Here is a 16266-nt window from a genome sequence, read left to right on the forward strand (position 1 = left end):
AAGACTTTTCTGAGTTTAACTTCCTTACTGCTCCAGATTGTGGCAATAGAAAAATATATGTAGAATTTCAAGTTGAAAAACTTTTCAGGATAGGTACAATCCACAATTAAAACTTTTTTATTTTTAAAAAAAAGAGTCCTCTGGAAATATCAATACACTCAAAAGTACAGACTATTGATAAGTCTTGGCTTTTTTCACATGATGGTATTCTACAAATCAAGGCCTCTTGGATTAGTTGGTGTAAAATACTTGATGAGGATTTTCACAACTGAATATAAGCACCATCCAGATCAAGTCAAAAATGGATTATAACAGCGTCTGCATTTAATAGTAGTCCATTTTTAATTCTCACTATTTTAGAAGGAGATTATCAGCCAGAAAGTAATAAAATCTTTAAGGTTTAGATCAATCATTTTTTGAAGGCTCTGGATTTATTTATAAGGTATATCCAATACTTTAATCCAACTTCCAATTGGATTTACTTCCACTACTTTTAAGCCTAACACTTAAACAATAAGTACTAAAGAGAAGATCATATGAAAAGCGACAACTTCCTCATGTAAATAACAGAGTTTGCTATTTTGCCTATGAAGGTCACATAGCTGTGTCAGAGAGCAAGTCTGGCAAATGCAAAATAATTTTACTAATGTACAGCAAACTTACTGATGCTTCCTTGCAACCAACCTGAGACTCTTCTGTCTCAGTCTAGGGTTTTGCTCTTCTTTCCAAAATATTTTCTCTTCTAGATTTGCAGCTGCCAGATCAGAAAAACAGATTATTAGGATTTTGACCTCTCTCTTTGGGGTAACTCTAGAAAATTTATTCTCTCTATAATTTCCCATGCTCTTAGTGTGTTAAGTCAGTGACATGGATATAGCCCTGCTGAGCTGCCCTATGATACACATCTCCATATATTTGCATTTGCCCAAGATTGAGGGCAACTGAAATAATGCACTGAAAATTAGATATGGGTCAGATAGGAGAGGTTTTTTTAAACAGCTTGCTGGTAATTTAGGAACCAGTTTATCAATTCTGTTTCAAGGGAACGGGACACTTCCATACCTAAGTTTTTCCAAGTCTCATTAAACAATGAGCTTTTGTTATCAAGATTGTCTGATGATTTGGGGAACAGACTTCTGGCTTGAGATAATTTTATGAGAACAGCAGTACGTTCAGATAACTTCAGAGATTGAGGTAAATTGCATATAATAGATTGATTCAACAAATTGATACAGAATCAGCTTTCTAAATGCTTTCTCACAGCTCTCATCCATCCAGTTAACATCTTAATATGGATTTGGCTGATTGATTGATTTTTAATGATTGTCTATATTATCATGTACGCATTACCTAGTTATGAGAGACATACTGTACCTCTTTGTCTGTGTATAAATTATTACACAATAATAATGCGAGATCAAATTGTTTATATAAAAGTACATGTTAATTGTTATGCCGAAATAATTTAAATATTTTGCAAAGTTATTCTGCTCTTGTTTAGTATATTTCCATGTGTATGATTAAATTAATGAAGTATACATTTATATTATAGTTCAGTAAATCATCGTATTAATGTGAGATAAACAAGCCATTCAAGGAATAGTTTATTTTAAGATAATTTTATAGAACTGTGATTTTGTTGGGAGTTCATGGTAGTATTGTTTATCACAGAAGTTAAAGTTTTATCCACTGCTTTAAAACTTGGAGATAGAAATATTGTTTCATCTTATATAAAATTTAGTACATTACTAATATGCTAATGCAACCCACTTCTACCTACTGCCAGCCAAAATCAGTAGTTAACCCAAATGATACTACAACAAATTAAGATTTTCAGTAAAGGGCAACTTCAGTTTTGCCTAGTGCATGTACACATGAATGTTTAGTGACCTTTACACCACTATCTATTGGTATCTGCATGCAGCATAGGTTTGTGGCTGCTGCAGAGTGTTAAATTCCCTAATTTCTAAGAGTACAGTGAAAATTATAGTTTCATTTACTTTGCATACAATCTTTATGTTTTCATTATGCTAAAACATTACTTTCTTCTCATATTTTCTACTGTATAGAAAGAGAAGACAAAGTTATGACGAATATCATAACTTTTCATTTCTTTCTATGTAATCTGCTGTGTTTTCTTTTGTTTTTCACTGACATTTCCAAAACTGATCTGTTGATAATCCTAGACAGATGTAATGCCCTGGAACATGATACCTCCTGCCTGACTTTAGGAGCTATCCTGCCATTTGTCACAGCAGTCAAATTAAGGTGCATGCACACACATATGCTATACTACAGAACGGTGATACTCAGCTGAATGTGATAAGTGCTGGTAAATATTTGCCAAGCCAAATTCAAATTGTTTTAACTACAGTTTGTCTCTGGGAAACTTGCATTGCTCTTCAAATCTGAGACCTGGGTCTGAAAATCCTGCACAGATGGTTTCCTCAGGAGACATTGTTTTGAAATATATATATTCCTATTTATGCAGATATTTTAGTTCTTGTCTGTCACCAGCACTTCTTTCTGAGGCTAGTCATATATGGTCTAGCTTGTGGCACTAGAGAAAACTGAGGGGGGTTTTTGGAGGTGAAAGAGGCAACAATGACAGAAGAATGAGACATAAAATGCATTAGAAATGCTTTAGAATAATGTCATACCTCATTTTTTGTGGAGTTGCTTCAGCATTCCCAGTGAAGTTAACTAGCATTTCTGGGGTCTTGGCAGCCATAAAGTTGCAGTAACATAAGTCAAGATGCACAGGTAAGGTGAGAGCTGCTTTCACCACCGTGGATCTACCTCATTTGCACAAACTGAGATTCTGTCCACCTTGCTTCTGAAAGAAAAACAAATATTTGATCTCTGTCCCCCTGCAAGCACTCGCCATCTGCTAAACTTGCCATAATTCAAATTTTTAAGGAAAGGCTGAGGTACGTGATCCCTGAGCATTGTTAGCAGCAAAAAAACAGAGCTGGCCATGCATTAAATGAATTACTGGTTTATATTAAATCCAGAAGTGAAAGTCATGTATTACATGTGTTTTCTTTTAACAACTATGCATTAAAACAAGTCACTCCATTGTCTGCTCCATATAATCTGGACTAGTTCTATACAGACATGGATTGATGTGTTATTGTCTAGAAAGAATTTTGCTGATCTGGAAGCAGACTGTTTACAGTGACATGGAGTGTAGAATGATCATAACAAGCAAAAAAGGCACAAACTTCCTCAAAAGTATGAGTAAGATGTGCTGAAGAAAATTATTTGAAGATCATATGCTTACATTTCTGGAATGAAGTAAGTGAAGTGTAATTGCTTTGTTCTGTATCTTGCACCCAAGGAAAATATGAGTATGTACTAATATTGGATATTGGGAACAATTGGTTAATTGTCTTGTATAAGGAATTGCAACAGAAAACAATGCTGGCCATTATATTCAGCCAGCATAAACAAATTTATACTTGTTAAGAGCCATGTCATAAATACTATGTCTATCAAAAAAGTGCATTTATCTTAAGATCTCTAAATAAATGTCCACAAGAAAGGACTGCCTGAGAGAAGGAAAGCAAAAAGGAAATAGAGGTTTTCTTTTAAACAGGAGGCTCTCTGGGACATAATTATTGCAGTAACAACAAAAAAAAAGTTACTGCTAGTCCAGACATGCTGTGTTTTAGATACAAGAAGTTACAGTAGTCATAAATAACCCAGTTTGGATAAATGAGAAATCTGAAAAATCTGCTGAGAATGTTATTTTTGGATCTGCTGTACTCAGCATAAGAGGCTGAAAATGCCCACTAATCCCAGCTTTCAGCACCTGGCTCTGAAAATGTCTGACATGCAGCTGAAGTATAAAGGCTGGCACATGCATTTGAAACATTTTTTTACATACACTTTTTACAAGATTAAGAAGATGAGTTTACATGTTTGTGTGAAAAAATGGTTAAGCAAAGTCACAGCAATAAAGATAAGCTTACATGAGAGGGCAAGGCCTCAGTTTTGAAAAGGATTTAGAAATGTTGGAAATATTTGAAATAATGCACTTTATCTTAAAGATGTGGCTGACTAAGATGCCTTATTTTCTACTTGTTGAGCTTTGCTGATACCTGGTATCTCAAGGAACAGTCACATGACACATGAAAATTTTTAATTCATGCTTGAAACTGGAAATCTCAGCATTATTCAAAGGCTACTTCTAATGGCTTAGAAGCCATTTTTCTTCCCATAATGCACACAGTTTCATAATAGCATTTTTCTTTACCCCACAATGTAGGTGCTGGAGCCATGCATTGTTTAGAATATACTGGCTGTTTTGTATCAGGGAAAATAACATTGTTACAAATTACCTGAGCAATTTCTAGTAAGCTTTTGCCATCACTTCCTTCTGTTCCAGCCTGTAGGGACCAAGGGCTTATCTCTCCTACCTAAAGCTTCTTGTTCAGGTTTTCTCTTGGGAGTCACCAGTGGGTTTTCTGAAATGGGTTTGTTCCTATTTGATGGCATCCCAGAGGAGGATGTGTTGGCATCTGGAGTGCTTAAGAAAATCTTGAATATCTGGAGACACAGCAGATTTCTTACATTCCTTTGGCAGTGGTGAAACTTCTCATTGAATGCCCTAAAACTCGGGTAGGCACCTGCTCTAACAGGCATCTAGTTTTCTCTCTTTAATTATTTTGGTGGATTTCCAGTTCTCACAACCATATGTTTACACAGAGGTTATATTTCAGTTTGAAATTCATTTTATTCTGTTCTTCATAGCTGTGGCTTCCATATGTTGTTGAATTTAGTTAGTACTTGTGCTTCCTATACTTGATGTTCGTTTTTCTGATCTTCACTGGCCATAGAAAATGGAACAATTCCTCTATTGGAGTGGAAAAATCATGAAAAATTGAGATTTTTGTAATTCTGTAACTCAGGGCTCAACTGAAAAAACTCCTGTGATTTTAAAATGTATTATTCTTGCTATTAAATTGTTAATATTGTTATTCATTATTATGTATTAATAATAATACATTAAGAAATTAATAGTATGTCATATATTAATACTACTAATAAGTATTATTATGAATTAATAACCTTTGATTTGTAAAAGAAAAAAGCAAGATGTACCTATTTTTATCTATTTAGCTCTTTTTTTTTGTACCTTCTTGATAGTTCTGTGTACACACTCTTATTTATTCATTGCAGAGTGAGGTAGGCAGCTGCCTGCTTAACTTGTAACACTAAGTGCCATCTGATTTCAGTGAAGTCTTGTACCTCTTTCGTACACAGAGGATTAAGAAACAGTCATTTCATCTTCTGTTTCCACAGCCCTCTCACATTAGCATGAAAATATCTATCCTCCTGCCCCAAACATGGTAAAAATTAAGCTATAGAACTTCTTGTCATGGCAAAGTTATTCAAAGGCACAAACAAGTAAAATCACTTTCATTTTTTCCTGTTGGCTATACATCTTTAGCTTTCTCTGTTCCCTTTTGTGGAACAGAGCATGGAGAAAAAGCTCCACATTTCAGAGCATGCTCAAGCAAACATATTCTTAAACATCAGCACACTAATCTTTCTCTGTTTTGGAGAAATTGTATGGACAGAATAGGAGTAAAATGATGTGACTTGTTTCATGCAGATTATGACCAATGAACAATGCTTTCCTGATTGTGAATGCTTGCACACCATTAAAGCTTAAAACAATAACTGTCTATAGGCCCTATTCTGACCACAGTTGTTTTGTATAAATAAAAAAAGAGCTTTCAGCATCCCTGCAGATTCAGCACACTTTACATGTAAGCTGTGACAAGGCAGTGCATAAGCACATTAAGAGAGCTTAGCACAACCAAGGGGGTAGGCAGTGGTACTAACTGGATTAGTGGCCTTAAAACAACTGATAACTAGTAGAATTAAGTTCACTGAGAAACAGCATTCCCCTGCTTTCTTATTCCTCTTTGATCTTTAACATCTCCCTTTCTTCTTAGTAGCAGTCTCCTTTCCAGGAGGATTTTTGATCCTCCTTGGGTGTGCCCTCCAGTGATCTCTGGTGTATGTCTCTCAGCTGAGATCTTGGAAGGAGAAGGAGGCCTGGTGACTTAAGTTTTAGCTTCCATATTTTTCAGATTCTGTGCTGCCTTGGTTTATAACTCTGAGCTTCATGTTAAGTGTTGGTAAGTTGTCTTCACAGGGTAGATAGATAAAAAAATCCTTTTCCAGCCTGAGAACCAAGGACAACCATTGCAAGCCTCAAGCCCAAGAAGCATAAACAACAATGAATTGAAGAGAGCGAGCAGGGAGGATGGGACTTCATGACCTGAAGCTGTAATTGGACAATTAACCCCAATATGCAAATGGACCAAAACTTAGAGAAGTGTGGGACCTTGTGATCGCTTGTCCATTTTGGGATCACTTTGGATCCATCTTGAGTGCAGCCCTGGCTGGGCTCTTGTACTGCCCAAGGAGTATCCTTTAAGGCCTTTTGATGTACACCTACTTTATTTTTTAACTCTGTCCAGCCTCTGTTCTAGGTCAGCCTCTCTAGGCATCACACCCATGGATGTATACTCAGACCCAGCAGGCATGTTAGTCCTGACATGTAAATGTCTCAGCTTGAACATTCAAACAAACAACAGACATTTATGGTGTTATTCATGAAGAGGAAATATGCAGATGAAAGCTTCTACATCCTCCTCCAATAAGATAAAAACTAAACAGTATTATTGCTAACTGTCTCCTGAAATTTATAGTTCTCTTCTGAGATTAAAGTATTCTTTAGGTAGATGGTGTCCTTAGCCTATGACAAAGATTTTAGGACTTTATTATTATTCCTGCTTTGTCTTGGAAACTACAAAAATATTAAAAGCAGTACTAAGGCATCATAGTACCTTGTAGGACTTGGTTTTTTTATTTATTGAAGACATGAACTAGTGTCTGTTTAGCTACTACTAAACCTTGATTCAGCATCTTTGGAATTCAGTGGAGTGGGCATAATGCATTTGACATCTATTCAAACCAAGGGAGGGAAAGGGAGTAGAAATGAAAAAGGAAGAAATGAAACTAAATGGATGAGTAACAGGGAATACAGTGGAACATAAGATTTTTATTTTAGTGGAAGAAGAGAAATGGAAGAAGGCAGAAACAGATATAAAGATAAAATTTTGGGAAAAAAAACCAACAAGCTAAATGCTTGTACCTGAGTGGCTGGTAGGAAGCAGTCAAACCAAAACCCCACATCTCAGACCAGGAAGAATTTCTAGTCTGCTTCTGACACAGATAATTTCTTCTAATAGAGGCAGGGGTTCAAATTTAATTGGGCCAGCTCAGCCAATCAACCCATTAATCTTACCTGCAAAGATTGCTAGTCAAATGCCCTGTTAAAAGTTGGGGATCCTGATGAATATTTTTTAAGAGGGAGTTTTGGCTCAAATACTGTGTTATAAAGTATTCCTTCTTTTTGCAGAAGAAGGATGTTTGTTGCATTTTAGCTCATGGATTGTTGCTTTGTCATGATATTGTAGACACATAATCCAGAAATGTTTCCTCATTAAGAGCTGTATATAATATATTTTGACAGTATAACTATACTAAATCAAGGTGACTGCTTTTTATTGGACTGTCTCCCAGTAAACAGGCTTACCCTAATGATACTGAATGGTAATCACTGCTGCTTAGTGGGATTATATTTTACATAAATTCCCCTTAATAGTGATGTATTTAGTTAGTGCCAGATAGTTAAATGTTTATCCAAGTGTTAAATTCCAAGTGCTATTCATTGAATACACAATGTGCCAAATAAAGATTAACTATTCTATTTTTTTTCTTTGCAGAAGGCATCAGTGAATAGCAGTTCCAGATAATAAAATTGACTCACCTTTTTTTTTTTTTAAACTGCCTCTGTATTGCATTTTCAAAAGGCAGGCCTTTTCTTTTGCTTCTCTATTGCATTTCAAAAATGCAAAGGAAAACGCCTACCTTTTACAAAAAAAAGATATTTAGAGATCATGTAATTCACAATTTCAGGTCTGTAGTTTCATTCTTAGCTTTGCTCCAGTGCCTTATAACTTAAAAATGTGATCTTTTTAAGATTAGGTTTTCTTTAAGCTACTCTGATAGCACAGCTCACTAAAAATACCAGCAGATTTAAAAATTCCTGTATGTGTAGACGTACTCTTTCAATAAGCAAAGGGTGGAATTTCACAGCAGGCATTTCAGCTCACTTAAGAGCACTCTTAAGAGATTGCTTAAAAGGAACATGAAACATTTCCTGCATATAAAATGATCAGCTTTCAAATTTGATTTGATGTTAAGAAACTAAATCAAATTTGGATAGAACCAGAATTTGTTAATACCCTTTACCCTGGAACCTCAACTAAGTTCAGTCAGTACAAGCAAGAGAGGAGGCAAAAGAAAATGTCCACGGAAGCCGAATACAAAACACGAAGATGTGAGTGTATGACATTTGTACTAAGATGCCAGACAACAAACCTGGCACCTGAGGCACTGACATCAAACTCTTTCAGCAACCTTGCTACTGAAGTGGTTACATCCTGGAGAGGGTGAGTCAGAAAGGGGGAACAGCTCGGATAAATCTACCAGCAACATGCCAGGGCTCGCTACTGGATGCAGTTCAGGAACTCAGGGGTGCCAAGCTGCCTAACTTTAATATTCTGCCCTGTGCTGTGACCTATTCATGGAAGTATATGTGCATTTCTCTTGATTGAAGGCAAAGATGTCACATATCTTTACTTCACTGGTACCTGCAATAGGCTATTCAGTGGGTAGAATCTCATCCTGAAATTCACTTTTATCCTTTGGATGCAGCTTTTGAAGAATTTAATCATCGGGACTCATGCAGCTAGTTGATTGATAAATCTGTCTCTCCATCTGTCCTTCCTTCCTTGTTAGAGCTGAGATTTTAATTACAAACATCTGTGTACTGTCTCTTTGTTCGTTAAAAATAGGAAGTGAAGTTGCCCTGTAGCTGCTGACAGAGACAAAACAGAGCAAACACCATGATGGAAACATTTGTACAGCTAAGGGAGAATCCTCCCTCCTTGCCTAATAGGTGTCTAATTTCAAGGAAAAGTGAACAGGGAGATTTTGGGGATTTCTCCATGTGAGGAGGAGCATGCCAAAAAGAAATCAAATGTCTACAGTTATTTTTTTTACATAAATTATTATTATTATTATTAAAGGACTTCTTTTTCCCTATTTAAATAACTCTTGATAGTTGGAACAGACTCTTTGGTTAAGTTTTGTTAAGCAAAACCTCCTTATCAGTGGTGTATTCTTTGTTTCATGAGAGCATATAATTTGTTTTTCTGAGCTTCTTTACAACTCACTTTTTGTGCTCTTGTAGCCATACTAAAATCTTCGTTTAGTGGTTTGAAAAATACAGTAGGAGGCTGTGGAGAGGGGGACAATGTTTCTTAAGGGAGGCTGTGTAGAGAGAGAGCATCAGTGCTTACACATGGTCACATGAACCTTCTTACTGTGGTGGTTAGGAGCATGTGTCAGATCAAAAGATATCCCTTGTTCCCTTCATTTTCTTCCCTTCTGCCTACTGAAAGAGCCAGATGGAAGGTTCCTTTCATGATACATGTGGTTCGTCATTATTTATTCATGTGTTCATCTTTCTCTTTCTGATGAGAGTACATGTAGGAGGAACATTATGAAGCCAAGGTAAATTTCTGCAGTAGTTCCAGTAGGTTTATAAAACATCTTTGCAGCTAGAAAGACTTTCAAAAGAGTACATGGCAAACACAGTTTGCTTAAAGAGGACTCTCACAAAGCTGTTTATTCATAATTCTGTGGTGTGATGCTCCACATATTCCGAATTATTGCAGTGCTACCCACCACAGCTGTAGGGTTACTAATAGTGTAACTTAGACTCATTGTTCATAGGGGATAAGGAATGGTGAGTCTACAGCTTTCTTCTGCTAGCAAGGCAGTGCTGAGAGACATGCCTTGCCTTTCCCTTCTCCCTTTCTGCCTTTTATTTCATTTGAAGGTATACAAAATAATACAGGGAGGAGAGAAGAGTGAATAGAGGGAAGTGAAATTTCAGAGGAAAGAGCCGAGAAGGAAAAGAGTGTAGAATTTTAATTTGAAACACATTAGATTTTTTTTCCTATGATTTCTGCTACTTAATTAACCAGTCTGATAGCCATGGTGCTCAGCTCTCCAGCTCTGATCTGTGGCATTAAAGATTTTCCTGCCCACACCCTTAACTATTCTGACTTCAGGCACTGCAAAAACCACAAAAAGCAAGCATATTGACATTTTAATCACTCAGCTGTGACATCAATAAGATTTTGACACTATGTGATCTAACATACCCTTTGTCTTGATATCAAATGATACAAGGAGGCATCTAAAGCAGCAGGCTTAACCTTAGAGGGCTTTCCCCTCCAATTATGCTGTGTTAGACTGTGTGCAAAAGGGCTGCTTTTAATGCAGCATTATTACAGTCCTACAGTTCCTTTGCTTTAAGAGGGGACAGCTCTAGCTGTGGGCTGGTGTAAGCAGACTGAAAAGCAGTCTTTAAAAAAATCATTTGAAATCACAGATACATCACAGATAGCAAAAGGATTATGAGGTGTGGGACCCTAAAGTCAGGCTATCTACATTGCTAGGTTTTTTCCAGACAAATTTCATGGATTTTAAAGGGGTTGCAGTTCTGATAAAGGAGCATTGGCTGTGATTTCCTTTTTGGCCAGTACAGAAACACAAGAGGAGAATAAGTGGTAGAGATTTGCCTAGGTCTTTCTTGCTCCTGTAGAATTCTTACATGCTCCAACTACAACTGAAATAGCAATTTAAAAGATGACAGCTGAAAAAAGTTTTCAAAACAGTTTACCTTCTAATAATTTACTAGGAAGCCCAGAATGAAATTACCATGCAGAAGATGGATATCCTTAATAAATAATACCTCTTTAGTGGTTATATACAGAGAGACAGGAAGCCAGGCAGGCTTTCTCCAGCCTCTGAAGAGAAGCAATAAAGGCAAGAGTTGAGGGTTGCCTATGCTAAAGCCACTAGCAGTTCCTAATTCTCAGCAAAAAAAACCTACCTTATTTCTTCTAGAGCCAGGCAGTGGTAGGGGTACCAGCCCTGTGGCAGCACTGATGTGTGGTCTCCCACTCTCAGGTTCTGCAGAATCAAAACCAACTGGTTTTTACAATCTGAAAATACTGCTACATAAACATGACAATCTATTGTCCCCTCCAAAGAATAACACCACACAGACTTCCCTTCATTTTTGTTCCTGTGTCTCTGTATGTTTTATGTATTTATATGGGACAGGCGTTATGTGAAGTTGAGCACAGAGGAGAGTCACGCACAGGACTGTTCGCTCATGTTTTTAAGTGAAGCAAATGTCCCATTTGGGCACTATAAGAAATGCTTATATACCTACAGCTGTGCTGAAATCATCTTCAAGACCTCCAGCTTGGTATTCTCTTCTACAGACATGCATTTTAACACTTAGGGCCTGAACTGAGTGTACAGTTGATTCTGCAGACAAGCAAAGGGTGGTTGAAGATCTTTGTTTAGACTTCACAGGGCAGCCCTGTGCATTATTTGCCTGTCAAGTCTTCCTCCTTTAAAAGAGTATAAAAAATACAGAGCAAAATTGCTATATTTAACAAGGCAATTTTTGGTTTATAAATAAGACATCTTGTTCCAATTAAAATACCCTTCCTTGTTTAAGCATTTCAAAACTCCAGAAAGATTGGTTTCCTGTAACAAAAATACCTGCTAATAACACGTGACTTGTAAAATTAATTTGTATATTACAGCACATTCTTTTTTTTCCCCAGCTTCTTAATTAGTACTTTAATATGATGAACACAGAATCCCTGGAAAAAATGGACTTTTTTTTTGCAGATACTAAACAGAGTAATATACATGAGGATGGAAGAGTAATTTTCCTGGCACATTCTCTTCAGATGCCTTATATGGAGGATCTACTATAAACTACTTGCAAAGATTTAGTGTCATACTGTCCTCTCTCTATTTTGAAACTGAATTAATTTGTATATTACACCAAGTGTAAATTGCATGTGTTATGCAGAGGAAGAGCAGTGCTTACTTAGACTTGCTGAAGTAGACAAGCTGAAGCACCCTGTGGCATTTTTTACACCTAAGACAATTCCTGGCAAAAGTGCCTCAGGGAGCACTGTGGGCTGATAGTAGTAATTCTTCTGCCTGATGCCAGAGTAATGTGCTTTTCCTCAAAATAATGATGTTTGAGCACTCACCCAAGTAGAGTAGAGGTGGGGTGTTCTGCACTCACTGCTGGTCTAATTAATCCATCTTCCCTCTTTTATGACTAGCAAAAGTTTGACATTGATACCCAGCTGACTAACAAGAAACATTAGGATTTTGGTTTGAAGGGATGAGTGAGTATATGCAGGTGTGCCTCCTCTACTGCTTCAGAGTAGGAATAAGTCCCTGGTCAGTTTTCATCTGTGTGATCCCAGGTAACTGATTTCCCAGTTTCTGAGAGGGCTGTTAAGGCTGTGGTTTTATGGTGCTCACTTGCTTTTCTTAATAAAATAAATCAGGGTGTATCTGCTACACACAGCTTGCCTGGAGAAGCATTTAATTTTATTTTCCTACTTCTTGCAGGATATATTTAGTTCTACTTATGTAATTTATGCTTTGCACAGTAATGAGTCCATCAAACTACAGACCAAGAAAATAGGACTGGATACTGTATATCTCAGCAGCGTGACAGGAGAAAATGCATTAATGTCTCCTGTCTACCAATACACATTCACACATATCCATATTTTGCATCTTGAATTCTGTACTTTGAGTTTCGAACTTAAAGGAGAGAGAAGCTCTTCCTTAACAGACATCTGTCTGGACTAGTCTTTAGTCCTGATATGATTTTCTCTAAATTCAGACTTTCATTTTGCATGCCAATATCCATTGGAAAATATTGCTACTAAGTATATGCTATATGTCAGTTTGTAAAAGCTTTCAAATAAGCCATAAGCTCCTTTACATTTTATCTTCTGAGAGGTTTTTTTCAGTGTATTTCAAAAATTGCAGTTAACTAGATTGCAAGCAGGTTAATAATAACTAGCACTTACATTATGCATGAGATGCTGAGATTACTCTTTACTGATGCCTAATCTGTTTGTATCAGATGTCATCACTGACATACTGGAGCTGAGTGGTCGTAGCCAAACACCAACAGGCCAAAATAGAATTATATACAGAAATGGGAGGCACAACTGCAGTCCAGACTTGAAGTTCTCTGTTTTCAGTCTGTTTTCTGTCATGTAGACATAACCAGCTCTCAGACACTGAAGCATGTGTGAGCCACAAAACCCATGGGAGTCACCTCTGCCAGGCTTGTGCTGGCTTCTGTTCAGGGGCAGCTTGAGTGAATCTCTCCCACTCTTGGAGGCAGCAGAGTGGTCCTGGGGCTGCCACAAATCAAATTCAATTGCAGCCCTGAGAGTGGGGAAAGGAAGGAAGACGAGAAGAGAGAGGGCGGTATGTCATTATCGATTTACAGGTGAAGCACAGCCAAAGAGTGGTTGCAAACTGCATTCAGATGGATTTGTTTTGCTTTGTAAAAGTCATGAACTGGAGCATCTCAAGTAAACTCTGAAGAATGCAAATAACTTCCCTTATAAATGGCTTAAGAAGTCATGCTGCTTTCTAAAGTGATAGCTGCCATCTAGTTGTACTGTGTGTCACACGAATATTCATCTCAAATAGGCCATTTCTAAAAGCATTAGTAAAATATGTCATGGCATCTAGTAGCTTTTCTTTAACTGCTGTTGAATCAAAGTTGGTTTTCAGTTTGTTACAGAGCATTGCTGTTGGCCAGCAATGTTAGGTGGGGCCCTGTTAGGGAGTAGCTGCACAATTCCTCTTACTACATACAGAAAGGGGAAAGCTTTTGTCACAAATCTTTGATATCTACTACAGGAAATCAGTGTTTTTCCCTTTCCCTTCTACTGAATCCATACTGGAGCCACTCAGTAACAGAGTAACATAGAAGATATTTTAGTGAGAGTAAGAGGAGTCTACAACCAGGATCATCTTAGCTCTCCCTCTTCTCCAGTTTCTGATTCCTACACTGCATTAAGCTGTACCCTAAACTGTAAGAACTTTCCCCATCATTCTTTGAACATTTCAAATAATTCATCTCTTCAAAGAGTCATTCCTTGACTTTTACATAATACCTTTACCTGTTGCATCTCTCTTTATGACCTTTACTCTTACAGTCTCTCCAGTTTTTTCCCCAAGTAAGCATGTATCTGTATATACTTACATAGCAGTCATGTTATAAAGGTCAATTGATTAGAAATGGCAAAGTATTATGTTCTATGAGTACATCAGATACAATAAGTATGGAAACTAAACTAACAGTTGGCTTCTTATATGGGAAATAATGACTATCATAATAACTTTTGAGAAGACTTCCCTTCTGCTTTTCTTTCTGTTCTTCCCCAAAGCAATTTGATGCATAAGTCATTTTTGTGTGATGTGTTTTTCAGATATGGAGACAAGTGAAAAAATCCAGAAAAGTGGAGTTCTTCAGGTGTTCGCGAGTCTGTTGACGCCACAATCTTCCTGCACAGCAAAAGTAGCTAACATCATAGCAGAAGTAGCCAGAAATGGTGAGGTTTTCTACAAGAACTTTTCTGCTGGAACATCTTCAGTTTTTCACCTCACTTGTCAGTATGTTTTACTTCATTTATGTTTTCATTTTATAGATTAGACACCTTTCATCTCCCTCCCTTTCACTCTTTTTATTTTGTCTAATTTTTTTTCTGTACTTTTTAATACAATCAGAATAGCAGTTGGCTGCTGGAATTTCTCTTACTTTCATTCTGTTTAGTTTTTGAGACAGTAATGTAATTTATTGGACAGAAATAGCTGACCACTGATGAAATGCATTTCTGTATGAAAAGCATGTAGAAAAAGAGACATGCACAATGTGTGCAGCCAGTTATGCATAGGGCCCATAGTTATAGCAGTAGCATCTATACAGGTGGTTAAGGGATAGTAGGTAATTTCTTTGATCTGAAATTTTTCATAACCATTATGAGTCTTTGATACCACATTGAAACCATTTAGTCCTACCTAAAGAGCATTATATGTGTTGAAGTCCAAAGTCCCAAATAAGAATCAGTTCCATTTTGGTATGTATTATATACATACACTATATAATATAACATTGGAGGGAATCAAAAAACTATTTAAATTTTTCTTTAGACAGAATTATCTTAAAGTTCACCCAATACCTGCGTATTGTGGCCTCATACCTGCAAGCAGATACTATGGGCAGACCCTGTGATGAGGGTAGAGGACATTTGTGGCTGACTTTTCTCACTCCTGGGCTTGCTGTTGTCACAGCTGAAGAGGCAGAGATTCCATTTTGGACTTTCCTTCCCCACAGGCCAGAGAGAGAAAAGTAGAATGTTACTTAACTCCTGTCCTGGAAGCTTTATCCCTCTCCCTTTGTAAACTCTCATGCCAATGCCTCTTCAGGGAAAGGGCTACATTTTTGTTGACTACTTTCACATTCCATTTCCACCTTTTCTGACCAATCACAGACTACAGCTTCTTACTGATACCCCATGGTGACCTCCACCCAATTTACTGGTTTTAAGACTGTTATATATGGTTATTCAGAAAAAACATGAATGAGAAAAGAAAAGAGGTATGTTTAGTTTTTAAGTGTTAAAATTATTTAGATGAAGAGGCAATAAAATATGTATACATAGAAATTTAAATTTAGAAATGTTTCAGAATGATATTAAGGCAAATATATCCTGGAGTTTTTTTTGTACTTAGTGAATTCATAATTAGTCTTTTTAGAACAACACTGTCAACCATGTGTCCTCATAGTTGGTCCTTTTAGCTCCTACCCAGGAAGGAAAAAGTTAAGAATAAAATCAATGTTCACAATAGCTAAACTGATTACTATATATTGTTTCTGCAGAGATTCCCTTGCAGAGCATTTTAACCAGTATCTGAAATCACATGTGAAATGTCTGAATAGTTTCTAATGTGTCCTTTTCCCTGACAGCTTTTAAACTGATGCATTATGTACACTCTCAAAAAAGCTGGCATTTTAACCTGGTTCATCATACAAAATAGCTTTTGTCTTTTCCTGAGAGTCATTAGCAGGTGTAACTGGGACCTCAGCCCAGATTAAAGTGAAGATATTTAGAAATTATTTAAGGTCCCAGTGCTTTCAAGACTGAGATCATCTGGGTATTTCTCATTGGTTTCTAACTCTGTTGAAATAGT

The 16266-nt window shown here is 36.9% G+C and overlaps 1 protein-coding gene and 1 long non-coding RNA gene across 7 annotated transcripts in view; one reads left to right on the plus strand and one right to left on the minus strand.

The window, feature by feature from the left end:
- The window catches only part of LOC127059573 (uncharacterized), a 28716-nt gene extending 12850 nt beyond the window's left edge, over positions 1-15866 (minus strand). The window contains exons 1-4 of the long non-coding RNA XR_007777522.1: positions 15276-15866; positions 11054-11133; positions 2661-2836; positions 664-754 (exon numbers count right to left, since the gene is read on the minus strand). This is a non-coding gene — a long non-coding RNA (uncharacterized LOC127059573). The remainder of the gene's footprint in view (positions 1-663; positions 755-2660; positions 2837-11053; positions 11134-15275) is intronic.
- Positions 1-16266, plus strand: part of RAP1GDS1 (Rap1 GTPase-GDP dissociation stimulator 1) — a 90684-nt gene that overhangs the window by 32517 nt on the left and 41901 nt on the right. For 4 of the 6 annotated variants that reach the window (XM_018926824.3, XM_018926825.3, XM_050974061.1 and 1 more), the window contains exon 3: positions 14505-14627. In XM_018926824.3, the coding sequence (XP_018782369.2) occupies positions 14505-14627 (123 nt within the window). Of the gene's footprint in view, positions 1-14504; positions 14689-16266 lie in introns of those variants that run through there. The other 2 variants (XM_018926827.3, XM_050974062.1) reach the window with 2 other exon arrangements.

This window comes from Serinus canaria, chromosome 4 (assembly GCF_022539315.1).
Source record: "Serinus canaria isolate serCan28SL12 chromosome 4, serCan2020, whole genome shotgun sequence".
Lineage (NCBI taxonomy): Eukaryota > Metazoa > Chordata > Aves > Passeriformes > Fringillidae > Serinus > Serinus canaria.